General features: G+C 37.3%; 3 protein-coding genes across 7 annotated transcripts in view; all 3 read left to right on the top strand.

Moving 5' to 3' along the window:
* The window catches only part of zfyve28 (zinc finger, FYVE domain containing 28), a 33,812-nt gene extending 14,596 nt beyond the window's left edge, over window positions 1-19,216 (top strand). For 3 of the 4 annotated variants that reach the window (XM_026285515.1, XM_026285517.1, XM_026285518.1), the window contains 2 exons: window positions 1,690-1,793; window positions 2,819-6,049. In XM_026285515.1, the coding sequence (XP_026141300.1) occupies window positions 1,690-1,793; window positions 2,819-2,950 (236 nt within the window). In that variant the 3' untranslated portion in view covers window positions 2,951-6,049. Of the gene's footprint in view, window positions 1-1,689; window positions 1,794-2,818; window positions 6,050-19,171 lie in introns of those variants that run through there. The other variant, XM_026285516.1, reaches the window with a different exon arrangement.
* Window positions 6,678-12,610, top strand: nt5c1ab (5'-nucleotidase, cytosolic IAb). Of its 2 annotated transcripts, none has more exons than XM_026285519.1 (6): window positions 6,678-7,086; window positions 9,071-9,238; window positions 9,420-9,549; window positions 10,880-11,002; window positions 11,096-11,286; window positions 11,428-12,610. In XM_026285519.1, exons 1-6 carry the CDS (start codon window positions 7,000-7,002, stop codon window positions 11,794-11,796), a joined length of 1,068 nt encoding a protein of 355 aa, XP_026141304.1. In that variant the 5' UTR covers window positions 6,678-6,999; the 3' UTR covers window positions 11,797-12,610. The 2 variants fall into 2 exon arrangements, with proteins under 2 accessions (XP_026141304.1, XP_026141305.1); XM_026285520.1 differs by lacking the exon at window positions 6,678-7,086 and adding an exon at window positions 7,094-7,381.
* On the top strand, window positions 12,923-20,296 carry LOC113117105 (signal peptide, CUB and EGF-like domain-containing protein 2). The gene is made up of 9 exons (XM_026285521.1): window positions 12,923-13,302; window positions 15,075-15,218; window positions 15,325-15,463; window positions 15,551-15,639; window positions 16,131-16,194; window positions 18,753-18,841; window positions 19,037-19,149; window positions 19,342-19,498; window positions 19,627-20,296. The coding sequence occupies exons 1-9, from the start codon at window positions 13,254-13,256 to the stop codon at window positions 19,782-19,784; spliced, it is 1,002 nt and encodes a 333-aa protein (XP_026141306.1). The 5' UTR covers window positions 12,923-13,253; the 3' UTR covers window positions 19,785-20,296.
* Window positions 20,297-21,549: the final 1,253 nt, after the last annotated feature.

Consider the following 21,549-nt stretch of genomic DNA (forward strand, 5'->3'; position numbering starts at 1 on the left):
GAAGGAGTATTTCTGTTCCAAAAATACTCCTTCCGGTTTGTCACAAGTTTCGGAAAGTTTTTTTCGAGTATGGCTCTGTGTGTGACGTTAGATGGAGCAGAATTTCCTTATATGGTCCTAAGGGCACGTCTGCCAGAAGAGCGCGCGCTCCCGTATAGCAGAGCAGAGAGAGCACAACAGACTTCACTGATCAGAGCGAGAGCGTCACGAAATGTCACAAAAGGAGTGTGTTTTTGGTTGCCAGGGCAAGACAACCCTGCACAGATTACCAAAAGAGAAACCGCATTAAGGGACCAGTGGATGGAGTTTATTTTTACAGAGCATCAACGGAGTTGTGCAAGTGTTTGTGTTTGTTCCCTGCATTTCTAAAATGCTTGTTTTACAAACAAAGCCCAGTTTGACGACGGACTTGCGTATCGTTTATTTCTTAAGGATGATGCAATCCCAACGAAAAAGGGTCACGATTGTGTGTTGGAACCACAGGCGGTGAGTAAAACTGCTTCAAATATCTCTGCCTCCTTGTTAGTGCGTCCCCTCCCATCGGAGACCCGGGTTCGAGCCCCGCTTGGAGCGAGTCGTTGCTGCTGCTGCTCTCGTTCAGTTTCAGCCTTCACAGCTGTCACAGCTTCCAAACGCTCTCAACGCAACTGGCGCTAGTGATTCTTTAGCTCCGCCCACACGTCACGCCTCCAGGCGCTCGTGTTTTTCCGGGAAAAATCGGTACAGACTATCTTTCTCTTATGAATATAATAAAACGAAAGACTTTTTGGAGTTATGAAGGGTGCAGTACTACTCTATAGGTACTCAAGATTAACATGATATTGAATGAAAACGAGCATTCCACCCCCCCTTTAAGGATAATACACTGCCCAATTATTTCCGGTTATGTACAGTATATTTTCAATGTGCTGTAATCATATAGTTGAGTTAAATGCTTATTAATATGAGAGTTCACTGGATGATTTCCAAATCCAGATATTTCAGAGACTGGAGAAGTGATATTGTGATGATTATTGGGAACAAAAATGTCCAAACTCGACAGAACATTTATTCCAACACAAGCTGAGCTGAGAAAGCGGTGGCTGGTAAACATACGTGATTGTTTCACCACCAGATGTCAGTGCTTTAAACTAGTTTCACAGTACTGCAGTGTGTGCAAGATCTGATGAATAAGATCAGAATGAACCTTTATTTATCTCTATTAAATATAATGTCACTATTCTGTCATTTTCATTCACAATCATTTCACTGTATGCACTGCAAAAAATATTAATAGTCTATTCAATGTAGCAGAACATCAACAGTTACTTTTTAAAATTAATTAAATGTTTAACATTATAACATTTCTTTAAGGCAGTTACTGCACATTTTATTCAGCCATTTTAAAACCAATGCACTCAAGCACTACAGCTATGAAAATTGGCCGTGGTTTTAATACAAATAAAACAAAAATATAATAACTACCAATTAACCAAGGTTTTGCAACACTTACCATAGTTTATGTGCTAGACCTCTGCAGGTTAGTGGAGAAATATATATTTACAACTTATATAACTGCCATTTGCCAGTAGACAGTAAAGCAGGGCACTAGGTTTCAGAGCACTGCTAATATAAGAAGATAAACGGACAGTGCCTACAACACCTGACAGACTTTTATTCTCACTTTCTCTGTCCTTCTATTAACATCAGATCCTCCAGAATGGGTACCAGATGAGGCCTGCAATTCCTGCATTGCATGTAAAGCACCATTTACAGTCATCAGAAGGAAACATCACTGCAGGAGCTGTGGAAAGGTACAGCAGTCCATCTTCAAGACCATGTCAGATTAAAGTCAAGTCATTTCCGGCCATAAAATCCCATTCATTTTCTCCATAGAGAAACCAATTTTTAACTTGGAATTCTTTCAAGACAGAGATATAAGCATATATAAATATATTTTGAAAAGATTTACATGCGTATACATTTATATAGTTTTATTATATATATATATATATATATATATATATATATATATATATATGCAATCAAAATTATTCAACCCCCTTGACCTGCAAGACATTCTGCGGAGAACAACATTTTATGAAAACAATTTAACAAAGGAATCAGTAAAGTATTAGAGAAAGTTTGTTAATACACTTTTGAGTGATTCTGAGAATGGAACACTGATGAATCATGATAAAATTTAAACTGGCTCTAAACATTCATGTTCAAAATTATTCAACCCCCTTTTTGCAGAATCTTTTATTCTTTAAAATCACCAATAAACGCTGTCTGTAAGTGTTTAGAAGCTTCTGTCCCCTCTCGAATACAGTTTTGGCCCATTCCACACCTGAAAAAGCTCTCAGATCACTGATAATCTTTGGTTTTCACATTGCCACTGCTGCTTTCTTCAAATTCAACCAGATATTTGCAATGAGAATTAAGCCTGGAGACTGAACAGGTCACTCAAGTACATTCTATGCCTGATCCCTGAACCAAGCAGTAGTAGATTTGGATGATGTACTTTGGGATGTCCTTCATACAGTCATGATTTCCACTTCCTTCTACAGTAAAGAAACCCCATAATAGGACTGATCCACCTCCAAGTTTGAGGATGGAGATGGTGTTCTTCTGCTTATGAGCTTTGCCTTTTTTTGCAGCAGACATACCGCTGATCCATGGGCCCAAAAATGGTCACATCACATGCATGTGTTTGTATTTATATATACATAATAAATATACACAGTACATCCAGTTAGTGAATAAAAAGGAAACAAGCAAAGCAGAGCAGGGGCTCGCATCATGATTCCAGTCCTAATGAGATGATGTTTTATTGCAGATCTTCTGTTCCCGCTGCTCATCACACACAGCCCCGTTGCCTAGATACGGTCAGATGAAACCTGTGAGAGTCTGCACTCACTGCTACATGTTCCACGTAACGCCTTTCTACAGCGACAGGACGGGTATCTGACCACAGCGCTCTCTCTCTCACATAAGCACACTACCACGAGTCTTACTGAGGTTTGAGACTGCAACGAGAACACACACACACACACACCATTTTCATCATCATCATCATCCAAAAAATGTAAATAATGCAATCACTTCCAAGTGCAAGAAACAGCCTTGACCAGGGAACGGTGAGGAGGACTATAACTGGACGCTTTGGAAAGACTCGAGCACATAAAGGAAGTACCCCTTCTCTGTGGGAGCCAAAGTATTTATGTAGGGCTTTGCTTTCGAATAATGAGCTTACTTACAAATTTGCTTTAATCGAGCACGGAACAAGTGGGCTATTCAGTAAAACAGAACAAAATAGCTTGTTAACAGGATTTTGTGTGGCTTTATTAGCACCGGAGGTTCTATGGGCTCAGATTTCCAGAGTGATTGTAAACCGTGAGCACATTATTAATATAACCATAACAAAACTATGACATCATATATGAAGGTAATAATGCTAACACTAACTGCACCATCAACGACACCTTTGTGGCACAATATAGCACAGATGGGTTTTTCTCTCTCCAAATGTTTATAATGCTGCTTTCTGTAAGACAGAGAAGTGATATTTGGGGATTAGATGAATGGCCAAAAATAGATATGTGTATAGTTTGAAATGGATTTAATGTATCTTCCAAAAGAGGAGATTCTCTCATTTCCTCATGCAAATGAATGTGCAACATTTAGATCTTCTTTTCTTTATTTTTGTTTGTAACTTATACTGAACTGTAAAGTAATTGCCTTTTACAGCAGTTTGGGAGATTTCTGATTTCCCTCTGGTACAAAAGAGCCCCTACCTCATCCCCGTTTACCCCATGACACGGCTCCGTCCCGTTACATTATGCCTACACTACTGTCTCAGTCAGTCTTGACTGTGCTACACTAAGAGGCAGATGCCTTTATTTGTCTTTGCACAATTTTGTTTTATATATAGTGATCAACCACTACATTCTGTCTGTAAATGTAGAAAGTTTGATTATACCTGTCAAGAGTCATATTTTGCTGCAAAATAAGAAATTCAAAAAAATGTATTTTAATATTTCATAAAGAAAATGTATCCTTTTTTTAGGATTATTATATAATATAAATTCTGCATTAGTATTAGGATAATTAAGCACCCTCGCAAATAAATTCATATTTTATTTTACATTTTGAAGGATCTTTACGGTATACTTGTGCTGAATTTAATTGATCCTACTTTGATTTAGAAAGAAAAATAATAATCAGCCTGAAATTAGCTTCATTTTCTTTATGCAAAATATTGAATTTGTGGTAAAATATGACTTGGAAACTAACCTTTGACATTTTCCAATGTAAGAATGAAAGCTGATCTTCTGTTGGTTTCAGATGTCAGTATAATCAGAAAATAAGCTTTAGTTAACTGCAAAACATCTGCTTTTGTAACATCGTCACCTTCCAGTAATCAAACAGGCAAGATTTGAAATTGCTATCGATTTGAGCAAGAGCTGTGTAAATGCACTAGGTTTTGCAGTCGAAATCGTCTGAAATTGAGCACATGATATTGTGCTTCAAAACGGCTTTGCCCAAAACACTTGATATGAAATGTAATATTACAAACACTACTGGCTGGCATAAAATGCACTTTGTATAGTAAATAGAGGAGAATTAAAAAAATTAGCTACAGCTGGCAAACAATGGCACATTTGATGATTCATCAAGTGTAATGATCTCAAGTCATTTTACAGTAATATTAAACCTGATTTCAGACGTTAACTACAAACATAATTGTTTCTGAGATCTTACATAAGTGTTTAAACATTCTCTGAAAATACTGTTTTCCAACTCTAAAAATCGGATTGACACTGAAATAGTAATTTATCATTCATCATTTGTGTTATTTATCAGTTCCGAACACATTCCTTTTTGCCAAAGTTGTAAGTGTAAATCATTGGCTTTACTTATAACAGGTTTCTAGTAAGGTAAAGGTCTAATATGTTTGCATGCATCTTGTGAAGCAACATAGATTGATTGATCTGAGTGTGACCGGTTCTAGCAATATTGTAAGACACACACACACACTTGAGGCAGTTTGATTCTGCTGGTTGATGGTTAATACGTTCCCTCTTTCTGTCTCATTACCTAAATCTCCTCATTCCTGTTCTCGCATCTACTGCTGCATTTCCAGGACATTCACAACAGATATAAAGCTTTAAAACATACTGTAACTCTGCAAAGCAAACTGAGATTTTTGTGTTCCAATATATTTGCATTAAACCTATTTAAAGGTTTATGTTGATGAATGGCAGGGTACAGTACATTTGGTTTACTTTGGCATAGTTTGCAGTTAATTTGATTCCCTCCAGATTTCCTACTCTGACCACAGTTGGTTGTTATAATAAGATTGCTTTGGCTTTGTTCATCTGTAGTCAGCTGACCTGATTCTAGGACCTTCAGTATTGGGATAAAGGTCTACACCTGACACTGACACACTATGCCACCAAAAATACTGCAGATATAGCATTAGGATCACGACTGGGTAGATATGATATAGTGTTATATACAGATATTCATTGTTATTTAGCGTTACGATCAAGTAGACATTTGCCAAATGGATCAAATCTGTCATTTTTGTGGTTGCTTCCTGTTTTGATATCATGACTGTTCCTCAGGATTGATTGATTGTACATCGACATGATACCGAGGGATTGATTGTATTTTGGTTTGAAGTGAGACCAAATGTCCAGCACTTCCTCAGACGGCAGACTCAACTTCCAGCCGGTTGTGTTGATAAGCTCAGTTTCTGATTTGTGCCCTCTTACAATTCTCATTCTTTCCTTTTTTTTGCCTTGTTTTTATGTATTAATTGAAAAAAAGAAAATTATACAGAGGTTTTATTTTACAGAGTACAAAAATAATGAAATTGTATGTGTACAAAATTCCTTCTTCTGTATAAAGAGAATCACAATGAGAGAATTTACTCTATTTATTCAAAGCTTGTTCTTATTTTGTAATGGCCGGTTCAGTCTAATAAGATGTAAAGAAGAACTTTACGAAGTCTACAAAGTATTTATGTCATGCAATGAAAGTAATAAAGTTTTCTTTACAGAAACTGGAGCTCTTTGCAATTTCTTGTTCTGAGTACAAATGGTGTGACAAGATACATTATCTTATTCCCCAATTTTTATTGGACTAACTGCTGAAATCATTATTGAGCTTTCATTAATGCACAGTGTTAGATTACAAGTTACCCTGTTAAAAATGTAATGAGTAGTGTAACTATTTCAGTTACTTTTTATTTATTTATTTGCTTCAATTTACATATTTATATATTTTTAGTTACATCTGGAAATCCTGACTTTTCCACAAAAATGTTAAGCAGCGCAACTCTTCACAAAATTGATAATAAATATTTCTTGAGCAGCAAATCGGCATATTAAAATTATTTCTGAAGGAGACTGGAGTAATACTGAAAATGCAGCATTACATCACAAGAATAAATTATTTTAAATTGCTGTCATACATCAGAATAAGTCTGTTTTACTGTATTTGAGATCAAATAAATGCAGTGTTGATGAGCATAAGAGACAATAAGAGAAGTCTCTCTGACCACACCTGTATAGTACTGTATGAACTTGTTCATATTCCATTTTTGAGCCTCATGAAAATACAATGCACACACTTCAGTATGTATTTGGAGTCATCATATGAGGTGCTCTTGTGCATTAGTGCTGATCATGAAGGGGTTTTCCTCTCTTCTATGGACCTTTCTGAGATGTGCGATTAACATCAGATTCCCAGAGTCCAAAATACATTTCCTCCATTTGTAGATGCACTATGTACACCCACACTAGTCCCGGAAGCAGCAGATGATGGAGATGTGATGTGGGAAGGAGATGAGGATGACGAACATGCACATCTAAATCAGTGTGTGCTCATCTGATTGCTCTTTGGGTTCTGCTTTGCTTCAGGGGATGTGTCTGCCCAGTACCAGTCAGTGTGTGTGTGTGAAGGTCATACAGAGCAAGGCTCTTCTGAGCATCAGTCTCTCAGCTGTTGATCATGAATAAACCACTAATGAAAGAGATGCACACTTTTGGGGAGCAGGAGACCAGTAACCAGTCGAGTCCCAGCAAGAAACCTACACCGGTGAGTCTATAGCCAAGTTCCTTGTAATATAGCGACATACAGTAGCTATCGGTTGTGAGTGAAAGCATTGAAGCTTGTGTTGAGCGCAGCAGAGGTGTCTGAATTTGATAAGGGCTCTAAAAATACCCTCGCCTCCTGCAGCGAGACACTGAGCAGACGCGATGGCGCGAGCGTTTAGCTGCAGTGATGCTGCTGAGGAATTAACCTGCATTCAACAGTGCATCAGCAAACAGAATAACGAGACAGCTTACAGAAGACGACAATGGACCGTGATAAAACCGCAGCGCAGACTTTGGTATGAGCGATTGAACGTTTATAGAAAAACGACACGAAGACGCGCTCCTACTTGCTACCTGCTTTTAGGTTCGGTTAACTTGTCAACAATGTAGATTCCGCAGCGATTTACGAAAAATAAATTTTATTTGTGGTTTGTTTTTTTAAACACTTTTTTTTATATCTATCTATCTATCTACAGTGGGGGAGTGAAATCAGTATTTGATCCCCTTCCAACCAGCAAGAATCCTGGCTCCCACAGATTGGTCACGTGCCCCTGAGGAACACAGTTTAGTCCGGTCACTTTAAGAAGTTACTCCTAATGTCAGCTGGTTAGGTGTATAAGACACCTGTCCACAGTCTGTATCTTCCATCCCAGCTTCTCCCAGCACCACGAGCGACACAACAGAGCTGTGAAAGGATGTCAGAGACAAGATTGTAGATCTGCACAAGATCTGCTGGAGTGAGCCACAAGAGCATCAGCAGGAAGCTTGGTGAGAAGGAGACAACTGTTGATTAATCAGAAATGGTAGAAATACAAAATAGGCATCAGTTGAACTCGGTCTGGAGCTCTGTGCAAGATCTCACCTCTCGGGGAAAGAATGATCATGAGAAAGCTGTGGGATCAGCCCCGAACTACACGGGAGGAGCTTGTTACTGATCTTAACGCAGTTGGGACACAGTCACTAAACAAAACATTGGTAACACACTACGGACTCAAATCCCCCTGCTCAAGAAGGCACATGTACAGACCCGTTTAATGTTTGACAGTGAACAGCTAAATGATTCAGAGAAGTCTTGGGAGAAAGTGCTGTGGTCAGATGAGACCAAAATTGAGCTCTTTGGCATTAACTCGACTCGCCGTGTTTGGAGGGAGAGAAATGCTGACTATGACCCCAAGAACACAATCCCTACAGTCGAGCACGGAGGTGGAAACATTGTGCTCTGGGGCTGTTTTTCTGCTAAGGGTACAGGACGACTCCACAGCATTGAGGGACACAGACAGGGCCATGTACTGTAAAATCTTGGACAAAAACCTCCTTCAGCCAGAACACTGAAGATGGGTCATGGATATGTCTTCTAGTATTACATTGACCCAAAATCATACTGCCAAGGCATCAAAGAAGTGGCTCAAGAATCAGCACATTAAGGTCAAAGAGTGTCCCAGCCAGTCTCCAGACCTCAGTCCTATAGAAAATCTGTGGAGGGAGCTGAAACTTCAGGTTGCGAAATGACAGCCAAGAAACAAAGGATTAGAAGAGAATCTGTAAAGAGGAGTGGATCAAAATCCCTCCTGAGATGTGTGCAAACCTGGTGACCAACTAAAAAAAATGTCTTACCTTTGTGCTTGCCAACAAGGGTTTCTGCACCAAGTACTAAGTCATGTTTTGCCTGGGGATCAAATACATATTTCACTCACTGAAATGCACATCAATTTCTAACCTTTATATAATGTGTTTTTTTCCTGGATTTTGTTTGGTTGGTTTTCTGTCTCTATCCGTTAAAACAAATCTACCATTAAAATTACAGACCCATTTCTTTGTAAGTAGGCAAACTAACCAAATCAGCTGGGGATCAAATATTTTCCCCACTGTATCTGTCTGTCTGTCTTGTCTTTTTGTTGCAAAATGTGAAATATATTTGATATAACACTCAAATAGTAACCAAAAATATATGGCCTATACCTCCAGTATGTAATATGTTTATTCAGCCAAAGCCTCAGAATGCCATCACCATCGCCGTGTCCTCCCGTGCCCTCTTCAATATGGATCGAGAGCAGGACATTTATGAGCAGCAGGGAATGGAGGATTACCTGAAATATCAGATCCAACATGAGATCGAGCCATTTGCACCCGGACCTGCATTCCCCTTCATTAAGGTCAAACCTGTTCTATTGTATTCACACACATCAGTAATTAGCAATGATATAATTAATACGAATAATAATTTAAAAAAAGTTTACAGTTATCTCAACTTAAGGGAAGAAAATATGAATTTCTGTCATCCAGTTATCCAAGCTATGGATATAGAGGGAAATGTTATTTTTCTGTGTTGTGTAGGCAGTGGAGGCAGTGAACATTCGACTCAGGGAGCTTTATCCAGACAGTGAAGAGCTCTTTGACGTGGTTCTGATGACCAGCAATCATGCTCATGTGGGACTTCGGCTCATAAATTCAATTAACCATTACCGTAAGTCAAAATATATCAGTATTTATCATCTAATTAGTCTTAATGCAGATTTCTTTCTTTCTGGTAAAAATTTGTATTAAGATACAGAATTTCGGACAAAATCATTAATGGAATGTAGCGTAAGGGTTTATATATATACTGTATAAATACCATTATTGAACCCAGTAGAATTACACTCCATTGTGCCACTCAGATTGATAACATATTTGCTAATGATATTGAAAATAATACAGCTGAGCTGACTATTAATAAATGACAGTAGTGATCATCTACCAATATTTACAGTTTATGACAATAACTTTAAGAGAAAACAGCCCATATCTTACAGATTTGTGAAAGGAATATTACAGTAAAATATTAGTATTAATAAAAACAACATTAAAAGAATATGGGGTAGGCTATATTAAATAGTATTATTAAAAAAGGTACTGGACAACTAGCCGTAATATTATATTGATAACAACATATAAAGGATAATATGGATGATGTGGTTAATAGCTTTAATAATTTTTTTTGTGAGTGTTGGGCCAAATTGGCAAAAGAAATTCAAGACCCAATGTCATTGGAAGATTGGAATTGCAATTTAATTGAAAGGAATTCCAGCTAAATTTTCCTTACATTGTAAATATAAATATAAAACAATGACTGATTGTAATGACGTTGTGATAAAGGTCATTGAGGGGATATCAATGCCAATAATTTTTATAGAATTGTAATCTATCATTTCAAACTGGTAAATTTCCATTAAAATTATAAAATAGTGGTTCCACTGTACAAAACTGGGGATAGATCTCATTTTTCAAACTGTTTCTCTACTTCCATAATTTTCCAAAATTCTAGAATTTTCTTTTACTATGAATTTTTAGACAGATATAAATTACTCTCTGCCAGTCAATATGGATTCAGATCAAACAGTTTAACATAACTGGCATCAATTGAGTTTGTAAAGTTGGGGGGAATATTAATTTTTGTGCTTGAGCATTGCTTGTGGTATCCCCCAGGGGTCAGTACTGGGTCCAAAGTTATTTCTGCTTTATATAAATAACACCAATGTATACAAATTTAGTAAAATTGAATTTGAAGGATATATAGCAGACCATCCCTTCAGAAATTACTAAATGAAAAATGTGGTTTTGATATAAATAAATTATCATTATATGTTAATAAAACTAAATTTATATTGTAAAAACAAATTTGTATTGTAAAACAAATACACAAGTCCAGATACAGATAGATGGTATGGATGTAGAAATAATTCACTAATTTAGTTCATTGTAGTTATTAAAATATATTATAAGATACTAACTTGTGTTGTTGTTGTTTTTTTCAGAGCTATTTATAGAGCGCTTTTGTATGACTGGAGGCAACAGTCTTATTGGGTATCTGAAAGCCTACCACGCCAACCTTTATCTGTCAGCTGATTCAATGAAAGTTAGAGAAGCCATTGAAGAAGGTGAGTGAAGTGGTTTGGGGAATTAATTAACTTTTAATGTTAGAATCATAAATATACAAATTTTGATTCTATATGAAATTCTTTTCTTATTAGGAATTGCAGCAGCAACAGTATTCTCACCTGGAAAAATCACTTGTTGTGAGTTGTCGGAGACTCAGCTGCGAGTGGCCTTCGATGGAGATGCCGTTCTCTTTTCAGATGAGTCAGAGATAATCTACAAAGCCCACGGACTGGACAAGTTCTATGAGCATGAGAAAGCCCATGAAAATAAACCTCTTGATCATGTATGTTCAACAATATACTGTGTTTAAACTCCACTGATGATGTGAATGATTGTTGTAAAACATATACTGACACTTTTTTGACAAGAAAACAGATATTATACATCTGACAACAGTGAATTGTTACCTTACTATTTTTCATAGGGACCACTTAAGGGGTTCTTGGAAGCTCTAGGGAAGCTGCAACAGAAATTCTATGCCAAAGGTCAGCGCCTGGACTGTCCCATCCGCACCTATTTGGTTACAGCTCGCAGTGCAGCCAGTTCAGGTACCCGGGCCCTCAAGACGTTACGCTCCTGGGGTCTGGAGACAGATGAGGCCCTCTTCCTAGCAGGAGCCCCTAAAGGCCCCATGCTGGAAAAGATCAGACCTCACATCTTCTTTGACGATCAAATGTTCCACGTGAAGGGTGCGGCAGAACTTGGGACTGTGGCGGCTCATGTTCCCTATGGGATTGCCCAGAAGAGTCAATCAAAGACAGCGAGGGATGTAAAAAAAGACATGCCAGAGTGAATGCTGCTCTCTTCATCCGGGCTGTGACGAGTTTATATAAAGTTTTAAAGGGATGTTTCACCCCCAAATTTTAAATCTCTCATCATTTACTCCTAGATTTACACATCCAACCTGTGTGAGTTTATTTCTTCTGTTCAGCCCAGAAGAAGATATTTACAAGAAATGTTAGTAACCAATCAGCTGATGGTAGCCATTGACTTTCATAGTATGGAAAAAATAAAAGTACTATGGAAGTCAGTGGCTACCAGCCATTTTTAAGGTTTTTTTTTGTGTTAAAATAGCCAGTGTTACTTTTCCAGCTCCCAAACATAGGCCAGTTTGTTAGTGGCAGACCCTTTGCACTGAACATCATAGTTTTTAAGTTGTTAACTACATTATATCAAAAGCCATAAAAAAAGAAAGGCAAAAGTTGGTATTATACTGTTGAGTTAAATTGTTACACTGTCTGTTCGAATGTAATAGCAAATGTTATTTATTTTATTATGCCAGAGTCTAGCTAAAGCTAAAATACACCAAGTGCGTGTTGGATATCATAAATATAGCCTTTAGCCATGCACATTTTCAGCTTTTGTATTGTAATGGTCTGGTTTTGAATCACCATCTCTGTTCTTGTTTACTGTAAAGGGCTGTTTTACACTCTGTATTGAAACCTTTATGTGTGTACATCAGATCTTCAGTGTTTAAATCCATCAGTGTTACACATTTGGTTCGCGTGTTTGTGAAATCCTGTGTGTTACTCAGGGCATGCTTAAGTCAGTGTTTTGCACTAAACACCATATTAAACAGTGAATAAACAGTTTTCTCTCTCTTTCTCATTTGAGTGCAAAATATTGAAGTAGTAGTCTAGGTAAAAGACTTTCCCAGCTATCTGAAATGGAGATTGGACAGTGAGAGAAAGTAATCCAGCTTTGATAGTTTTGCTTGGTTGCTTGTGTAAACTAAGCAAAAGAAATGACCCTGTGGTGAAATGACAGAAATATCACTATTTCTTAACTTCTTCAAATAACCCCTAACGTAAAATTACCATTGTGTGTGTGTGTGTGTGTGTGTGTGTGTGTGAACTACATTTACCATAGTGACGCTAAAGTCCTGTCGACCGTTTTAAGGGCGGGACTTCAGAAATGTCGTCATTTCAGAAACTGTTGGACCTTTAGCTCGCGTCGAGCTCATTAATGTGTCACTCAAGTTAAATAATTCGCTTAACTTCTGCATCGTGCTCAGTTTAGTTCATGTTTACAGAATGTTTGTAGATGATACAAACAGTACGGTAACAGTGAATCGTTTCAGTCTTTGTTTAGGAATGTGACTAATCACATGATTAGTGTCATATGACATTGACTAGCCCACGAAAGAGGGAATGAGAGCAGAAATCTTCAACAGTTCCCAATAATACAGTAATGATGTGGTCTGTCGTGATGAGTTCAGATGGATAGACAGATGTGGTGAACCGCTGGATCATGGAGCGATTGGGAGTTTGGTCTGTTCTCGCCACCGCTTGTGTTTTGGGTGAGTTACCGATTCACAGCAGATTAACAGATAAATGTGACTTGACGCAATGTCAAAACGCATTTTAATATTTAACTTTTATCTTTGAACTGATATTTTAAAATGCATAGAAGTGTCATGATCATGAAGAAAAAAATTTAAGGTTTCACCTTTTGAACGGCAGCAACATATTGTGTGTGATATATATATATATATATATATATATATATATATACAGATTTTTAAAAACACCTAAACACAGTTCATTATATATAGTAATATGTATGTATAATTGTGTTTGGGTGTTTTTAAAAATGAGTTTACACAATGCAAGTAAGTATTTGTTTGTTTGTTGTTTTTCAATACAGAGACACATTTATTACATCGTTGAGATATTTTACCAACAACATTCCTCCTGATTACGAAGACAGGCCAAAACCTGCAAATCTTTAGATCAAAATCAACAGCACATTATAGCTCTGCTGTTTAGTAAACACAGAGTACTTGAGTTATTGTCATGTCGTACAGTGACAGCAGTGTTCTGTAGTCGTGTTTATGTTTATGACCTCTGATTCATTCATTTGTCAAACTACCCTTTCAAAGGACATTCAAATGGTCTGAAAAGTTTATTAACAAGTCAGTAAGAGTAGCTTAACTATTATTTTCTTAAGTAAGTCATAAAAGCTTGAGGAGAACACACAGACGCATGGTTTCTAGGTCCCTGACTTGTTCTCAGTATTTCTGGAGTGAAATCGAGTCATATGACCGTCTCCTCTGAACACTTGTATTTCTTCAGCGGGAGCTTGTGTCGATGTGGGTGACCGGCCTCATGGCTAATGTGATTACATTCACAATAAGGACTCTGTTTGCCTTTCTGCTGATGGTTAACATCCATGCGGTGCCATTTACAGTATACACCAACAGACAATCGAAGGAATGGGAGGACGATTCATGTGATGCTATTACAATAGGCCTTTTAACAAAACACTCCAAGACTTTTAGCAGTATGTAGGCTAAATAGAGAAATCTTGTCATATTTACTAATTAAAAAAAAAAAAAACTCCTTTTTTCATTTATAAGACGTCGTTTACAGTTCACATAAGACTACTGTAAATTAGGGTCTGGTTCAGTAAAGATGACCATCAACACAAAAGTTAAAAGATGGGTTTGAAACGGTTGTATATGCTACTGAGGCTGCATTTATTTGATCAAAAATACAGTAAAAACAGTGATATTGTGAAATGGTTTAATTATAATATAAAATAAAATTCTGTCTTTATAAATGTTAAAATGTCCTTTATTTTGGTGATGGCAAAGCTGAATTTTCAGCTTGTTCAGTGTGTTCAATGATCCTTCAGAAATCATTTTAAGAGGCTGGTTTGGTGCTTAAGAAATCATTTATTATTGTTATCAGTGATGAAAATGTTTGTGCTGCTTATTAGTTTTGTGGAAGCTGAGAGGAAAGAATTAAAAAATTGTTCAAATAAAAGATTTTTTGGTTGCATTCTTAGCACTAAATGGCGCACAGGATTTGTTTGTTTTTTTGCGCTTTGTTATTTTTTTTGGTGCTTTAAAGTCACTGTCTGTATTCATTTTATGGACAATAGAAGCATGAATAGAGGGTTTTTTTTTTTTGCTTTACATAATTACATAAGGATTTTTTAATCACATGTGGATAATTACACAATGATGGACTGTTTTGGGTGACCAATGCTTTTAAAAGCATAATTCTGCTTTAAAGATGATTGTCATATGATTTATTTGACTCTAGTTTGTCCTCTATGGTTGTGTAGGAGTGGTGATGAGTCAGACAACACTCAGTCCTGCTGTGACCATCACCACAGTCAGTGTAAACATGACCACTGCTGCTCCCAGCTGCTCCGGCCTCAACACCTCCACCTGCACGGCCTGCGCTCCTGGCTCTTATTATGATAACGGTGGGGGCTTTTTGTGTGTTAAGAATGTGAATTTGGGTTCATTTTGATTTCATGTTGCCTTAGAAGTTGAAGTTGACACATGCACTTTCTCTTTCGGTGGTCTCAGAGACTCTGTTGTGTTCCTGCTGTCCCGAGGCAGGCCTGTGTGTGTTACCCGGAGCCTGTCTTCTGTGCGTCCAGGGTTTCTATCAGCCTCTAGCAGGACAGCAGGGCTGTGTGCCCTGTTCATCTGGGTTTTACAGCAAGTGAGAGGAGAAAGTATTACACTGTTTTTTATTCAAAGCATACGCAGTCTTTCCATGCCAACCATGCTTTAATCATTTTTTCATTAGTGTCACTGGAAGCCCTGTCTGCCAGCCGTGCCCTACTGGGTCCTACAGCAATAACACAGGCTCTGCTTCCTGTACAGCATGTGCACCAGGTAACAAGTGATATCTCATTCATTTATCAGTTATTTATTTTGATACATTGAGGGTGAAGAAAAAATATGCAAATACATATTAAAATATATTGTGGGGTAATTAGAATTGTTATTTTTTTATTTTAATATATATATATATATATATATATATATATATATATATATATATATATATATATATATATATATATATATATATGTATGTGTGTGTGTGTGTGTGTGTGTGTGTGTGTGTGTGTGTGTGTGTATATATGTATGTATTTGTGTGTGTGTGTTTGTGTATTATGATATAACACTGGAATCATTAAAATGATTATATTTCATATAAAAGTATACCTATCCATAAAAAGATAAAACTATGTAAGTATTATATACCTTACTTCTATGAGATGTAAAATGTAATCTGAAATTAAACATTTTAATAAGCATTTGAAAAAAAAAATATATATATATACATATATATACATTTTTTTTTTTTCTTATTGCTTCAGGTTTCTACACATCTTTGCAAAATTCAACATCCTGTAACCCATGTCCACAAGGCACTTCCTGCAAGTAAGTTCCTTTTCTGAACATTGCAACATAAAAACTACATCTCAGGCTTTGAGTAATATACACTTTCATTTTTATTTGTGTACACTTGTTACATTTTTTTTAATGAAGAAATGAAACATTGGATGTTTCATAACATTTAGTTATTGTATGTGTGCGCATATATATATATATATATACATACATACATTCACCAGCCAGTTTATTAGGGACACCTGTTCAATTGCTTGGTAACACAAACTGCTAATCAGCCAGTCACATGGCAGCAACTCAGTGCATTTAGGCATCTAGATGTGAAGATGACTTGATGAAGTTCAAACCGAGCATCAAAATGGGGAAGAAAAGGGATTTAAGTGGCTTTGATCGTGGAATGGATGTTTGTGCCACACAGAGCTGGTCTGAGGATTTCAAAAACTGCTGATCTACTAGGATGTTCACGCACAACCATCTCTAGGGTTTACAGAGAATGGTCCGAAGAAGAGAAAATATCCAGTAAGTGGCAGTTGTATGGGCGAAAATGCCTTGTTGATGTCAGAGGTCAGAGGAGAATGGGCAGACTGGATAGAGATGATGGAAAGGCAATAGTAACTCAAATAACCACAACACATCAAGCCCTGAAGCAGATGAGCTACAGCAGCAGAAGACCACACCAGGAGCTGCTCCTGTCAGCTAAGAACAGGAAACCGAGACTACAATTCACACAGGCTCACCGAAATTGGACAATAGAAGAAAAACGTTGCCAGGTCTGATGAGACTTGATTTCTGCTGCGACATTCAGATGGCAGGGTCAGATTTTGGTGTAAAGATCATGAAAGCATGGATCCATCCTGCCTTGTCTCAACGGTTCAGGCTCGTGGTGGTGTTATGGCATGGGGGATATTTTCTTGGCACACTTTGGGCCCTTTAGTACCTATTGAGCATCGTTTAAACACCACAGCCTTCCTGAGTGTTGTTTCTGACCATGTCCATCCCTTTATGACTACAGTGTACACATCTTCTGATGACTACTTCCAGCAGGATAATGCACCATGTCCCAAAGTTCAAATCATCTCAGACTGGTTTCTTGACAATGAGTTCACTTTACTCAAATGGCCTCCACAGTCACCAGATCTCAATCCAATAGAGCAGTTTTGGGATGTGGTGAAACGGGAGATTCACATCATGGATGTACAGCAGACAAATCTGCAGCAACTGCGTGATCATGTCAACATCCAACACTTTGTTGAATCTATGACATGAAGACTTAAATTTACAGTTGCATTTAGTCATTTAGCAGATGCTTTTATCCAAAGCGACTTCAAAAATGAGGACAGTGGAAGCAATCAAAAACAACAAAAGAGCAATGATATACAAGTGCTATAACAAGTCTCAGTTAGCTTAACACAGCACCCGTAGCGAGGGCTTTTAAATAATATAATAAAAAGAAAAAGAATAGAGGAAGCTAGTGTTAGTTTTTTTATAATTGTATAATAAATAAAAAGAAACTAGAATACAAAAAGATTAGAAATGTAGATTTTATTTTTATTTTTTAAGAATAGAATTGAATAGTGAATGTTAAAGTTAGAGGGTCAAATAAAGATGGAAGAGATGTGTTTTACGCCGATTCTTGAAGATGGCTAAGGACTCAGCTGCTCGGATTGAGTTGGGGAGTTCATTCCACCAGGAGGGAACATTTAATTTAAAAGTCCTCAAAACAGACTTTGTGCTTTTTTGGGATGGCACAATCAAGCTACGTTCACTTGCAGAATGCAAGCTTCTAGAGCGCACATAAGTCTGAAGTAATGAATTTAGGTAAATGGGTGCAGAGCCAGTGGTAGTTTTGTAGGCAAACATCAATGCCTTGAATTTTATGCGAGCAGCTATTGGAAGCCAGTGTAAATTGATAAACAGAGGTGTGACGTGTATTCTTTTTGGCTCATTAAAAATTACAATTTGCTGCCGCGTTCTGAATTAATCGTAAAGGTTTGATAGAATTGGCTGGAAGACCTGCCAAAAGAGCATTTCAATAGTCCAGCCTGGACAGAACAAGAGCTTGAACAAGGAGTTGTGCAGCATGTTCCCAAAGAAAAGGCTTGATCTTCTTGATGTTGAATAAAGCAAATCTGCAGGATGGGACAGTTTTAGCAATGTGGTCTGAGAAAGTCAGCTGGTCATCAATCATAACTCCAAGGCTTCTAGCTGTTTTTGAAGGAGTTATGGTTGATGTGCCTAACTTGATAGTGAAGACTTAAGGCAATTCTGAAGCCAAAAAGGGGTCCAACCGGTGCTAGCGAAGTGTTCCTAATAAAGGGGCCATTGAGTGTGTGTGTGTGTGTGTGTGTGTGTGTGTATATATATGTATGTATATATGTATTTATGTGTATGAAGATTTAGTTTTGATGCATTTTTGCAAAGGTTAAATTATATGGCTATTAATAAGTCACCTATTTTTATACACTTGATGAAGTTCTCTCTTTTGACTTGTTAAATTTTAATGCTGTACTTTGTATTCCTAGTTTGTCAGTTGTCAGAATTTTTTGTAAAAGAGTTTCTTTGTTGCCTCCTCTCTGTTCTTTTGCTAGTTCCTCCAGCTGTACTCAGTGCCGGGTCTGTCCCGCAGGCTCAGAGGCTCTACAGACCGCTTCCAAAGAATGTACGCCTTGTCGCCCAGGTATCTTCTTCTTTCAGCCACATTGCTTACTCAAATTATATGAAAATCTAAGCTAATCAAATGTAGTTTTGTGATATAATCTCTGGAGACAGATAAATCCCTGTTACTCAGAAATATGATAGACATGATAAAATTGATCATATCAGCGTCATACAAGTTCAGTTCAGTGATACAAGTTTGTTTTTTTTTGGACAGGAATGCACAAGCCTTCCAAACAAACCAAGTGTCAGATCTGCAGCAGTGGTTCTTATCAGATCCACTGGGGCCAAGAGAACTGTGACCTGTGTCCTGAAAACCACTACTGCCCAGTGAGTGATTAGTTCCTCTAAGCACACACACACACACACACACACACACACTCAGACAGTCTTTACTGTTAACACTGGACTTTGTGGTCTCCTCTTTCTACATGCAATTTTATGCTGTAGTTTTTTAGTTTTTTTTTTTTTTATATTTCCTTGTTTATACAAGAAAATAAATGTTCCTCTGTCTGTCTGTAGAGTCCTGATGTAAATCCGATCCAGTGTCCCACTGATGCGTTCTGTCCTGAGGGCAGCACGGCTCCTGGTTACTGCATGGAGACCTTCTTCAGAAAGGCAGGGGAGACGTGTGAACTTGCTCCTGTTACCATTGCACTGCTTGTTATTGGAGGAGGAGGTATAAACCTTTACATCACACACCAAAATTAGAAAAACTTCCAAGTTTACAGCTAAAAGTCTTTTTGCTTATTTACGGTGGGGCTTAGCAAAAGATCAGTTGTCACTCTCTTAAATTCTCCTCTGCAGTGTGTCTTCTCTTCATCATCGTTTTGGTTCTGCGGAAGAGAAGAGATAATGACAGCGAGCTTTCCCTTGCTCGGACGCCTCTCATGCGAAAAGACCATCCACCTGGCCGCTTCTATGGGATCCCGTGTGATGCAGAGCCTGTTTATGCAGGCTGGTGACATCACCAAGTACACTGACCAGTTTTCAGCTGCACAGACTTTGTCTGAAAGTTTCTATTTAGAACTTTATATTGGTAAGATACTATTAAATATTTAAGGAATGAAGAGACCCTTTTCTGCATTCCATTTTTAAAACCCGTTTACTACTGACCATGTTGTGGAGTCACGTCTCTTCTGATTCTGACTGCTTTTGGAGTCTGGAAATTATGATAAACCATTTGTTTTTGGGAGGGTGGGGATTTTGCACCGGATATGTTAAGCCATGGTACTGAAAGGATTTTGGACTAAATTGCTGGATTATGCTTATTTTGTTCACAGATGTTTACTTTTTATTTTTATTTTTTTGGTACCACTGTTTGTTTACCTAGGGTCTTCAAGGTACACTGTATTATATTAATTAGCAGTATATCTTGTATTTAACATGTGATGTCACATTAGGCTACTTTTAAAACAAAATATTTTGGAAATTTTTCTAAAGTTGTATTGGAATAAACATCTTTTCACAACTTTGATATAAAAGTGTGATGTCTTGTTTATGCAAGTTTGATGGACCATTCCTGAAACTTCCCTTCGGGAATTCCCAACATGTACTTTTAATATCTGAACTGCCATATGACATCATGTTACTGGTTATAGAGAAAATATCAAAGACACTTTTATAAAAACAGGAACATCATAAGGCACCATAGGTATATACAGTATACGTAAACCGAATATACCTATATAAAATGTGTAAAAACAGATGTTTTGTAAGTAGACAATCTGCCGTTGTCAGCAGTGTGGACATGTTTAAGTATCCATCTACTCTAGGACAGTCAATCCAGACCTCTTCCACTGGAGGTCGCTCTGTTAATTCCTGCAAACCAAGGCCCCAGGGTTCCTAAAATCATCCAGTTTCTGGACTGGCACGTGGAGCCTGATCACTGTTTTGGTGTCCTGAATTAGTTTGCCCTATGGCAAATTGTGACCGTTGAAGACAATAATAATGTGCTCACTATAGGACCACCAACATATATTAAACTTGCCTGATCATTAATAGAATAATATTGATAACTATATTATTGAAACAGTATTTTAACAATAATGGATTGGGCATATTCACTTTCATTGTAAATGCCTGGGTGTAACCTATATTTTTGCTTAAAGGTGAAATAATTGAAAGTCTGGTATCATTATTATTATTGAAACATGAGTAGGTCATGTCACTTTATGGACTTTAATTGGAAGTGGAGGAGTGGAGTGAAGTGGAATTGCTGTGTATTATGTGTAAATAATATAAAATATAATTATTTAGTGTGTGTGTGTGTGTGTGTGTTTTACATACCACTCATTAGCTGAACATCCTAAATCACTGTGCTTTTATAAAAGAAAACCTAGGCCTATTATAGCCCACCTTCAGTTCGTTGCAGCATCATTCAACGTTACCAAATAAAACAAGCATCTCAAGATCACCTCAAGCTGAATTGAATATTGATAAAGCTTCAGGAGTCTGAATCAACTGAACCAATTACTTCACAAATTCATTCACTCTTTTTCAAAACAGAGTAGATGTAAACAGAGTTAAAGTGTGGGATCTGTAGCAGATTATGGATCAGTGGTTATAACAAATTATATAAAACAAAAGTTTTCTGAAAAAGTGTAGCCTTTTGAATGAAGTATACAAATAATTGACTGCTATTAAATATGAAGAGTCCTTCTGTTTATATTATATAGGTAGGCTAGAGCTCGTTTTGTCTCATCTCACCTAGGGTTTGGTAAATAGGTC

Source organism: Carassius auratus, chromosome 17 (assembly GCF_003368295.1).
Source record: "Carassius auratus strain Wakin chromosome 17, ASM336829v1, whole genome shotgun sequence".
Taxonomy (NCBI): domain Eukaryota; kingdom Metazoa; phylum Chordata; class Actinopteri; order Cypriniformes; family Cyprinidae; genus Carassius; species Carassius auratus.

What these genes read in the sequence shown, in the direction of transcription:
- nt5c1ab (XM_026285519.1), top strand. Translation starts at nt 7,000, where the DNA reads ATGAATAAACCACTAATGAAAGAGATGCACACTTTTGGGGAGCAGGAG. An exon ending in CCAGCAAGAAACCTACACCG is followed by an intron (nt 7,087 to 9,070) that starts GTGAGTCTATAG and finishes ATGTTTATTCAG; the next exon opens with CCAAAGCCTCAGAATGCCAT. An exon ending in AAATTCAATTAACCATTACC is followed by an intron (nt 9,550 to 10,879) that starts GTAAGTCAAAAT and finishes TGTTTTTTTCAG; the next exon opens with AGCTATTTATAGAGCGCTTT.
- LOC113117105 (XM_026285521.1), top strand. Translation starts at nt 13,254, where the DNA reads ATGGAGCGATTGGGAGTTTGGTCTGTTCTCGCCACCGCTTGTGTTTTG. An exon ending in TCATCTGGGTTTTACAGCAA is followed by an intron (nt 15,464 to 15,550) that starts GTGAGAGGAGAA and finishes TTTTTTCATTAG; the next exon opens with TGTCACTGGAAGCCCTGTCT. An exon ending in ATGTACGCCTTGTCGCCCAG is followed by an intron (nt 18,842 to 19,036) that starts GTATCTTCTTCT and finishes TTTTTTGGACAG; the next exon opens with GAATGCACAAGCCTTCCAAA.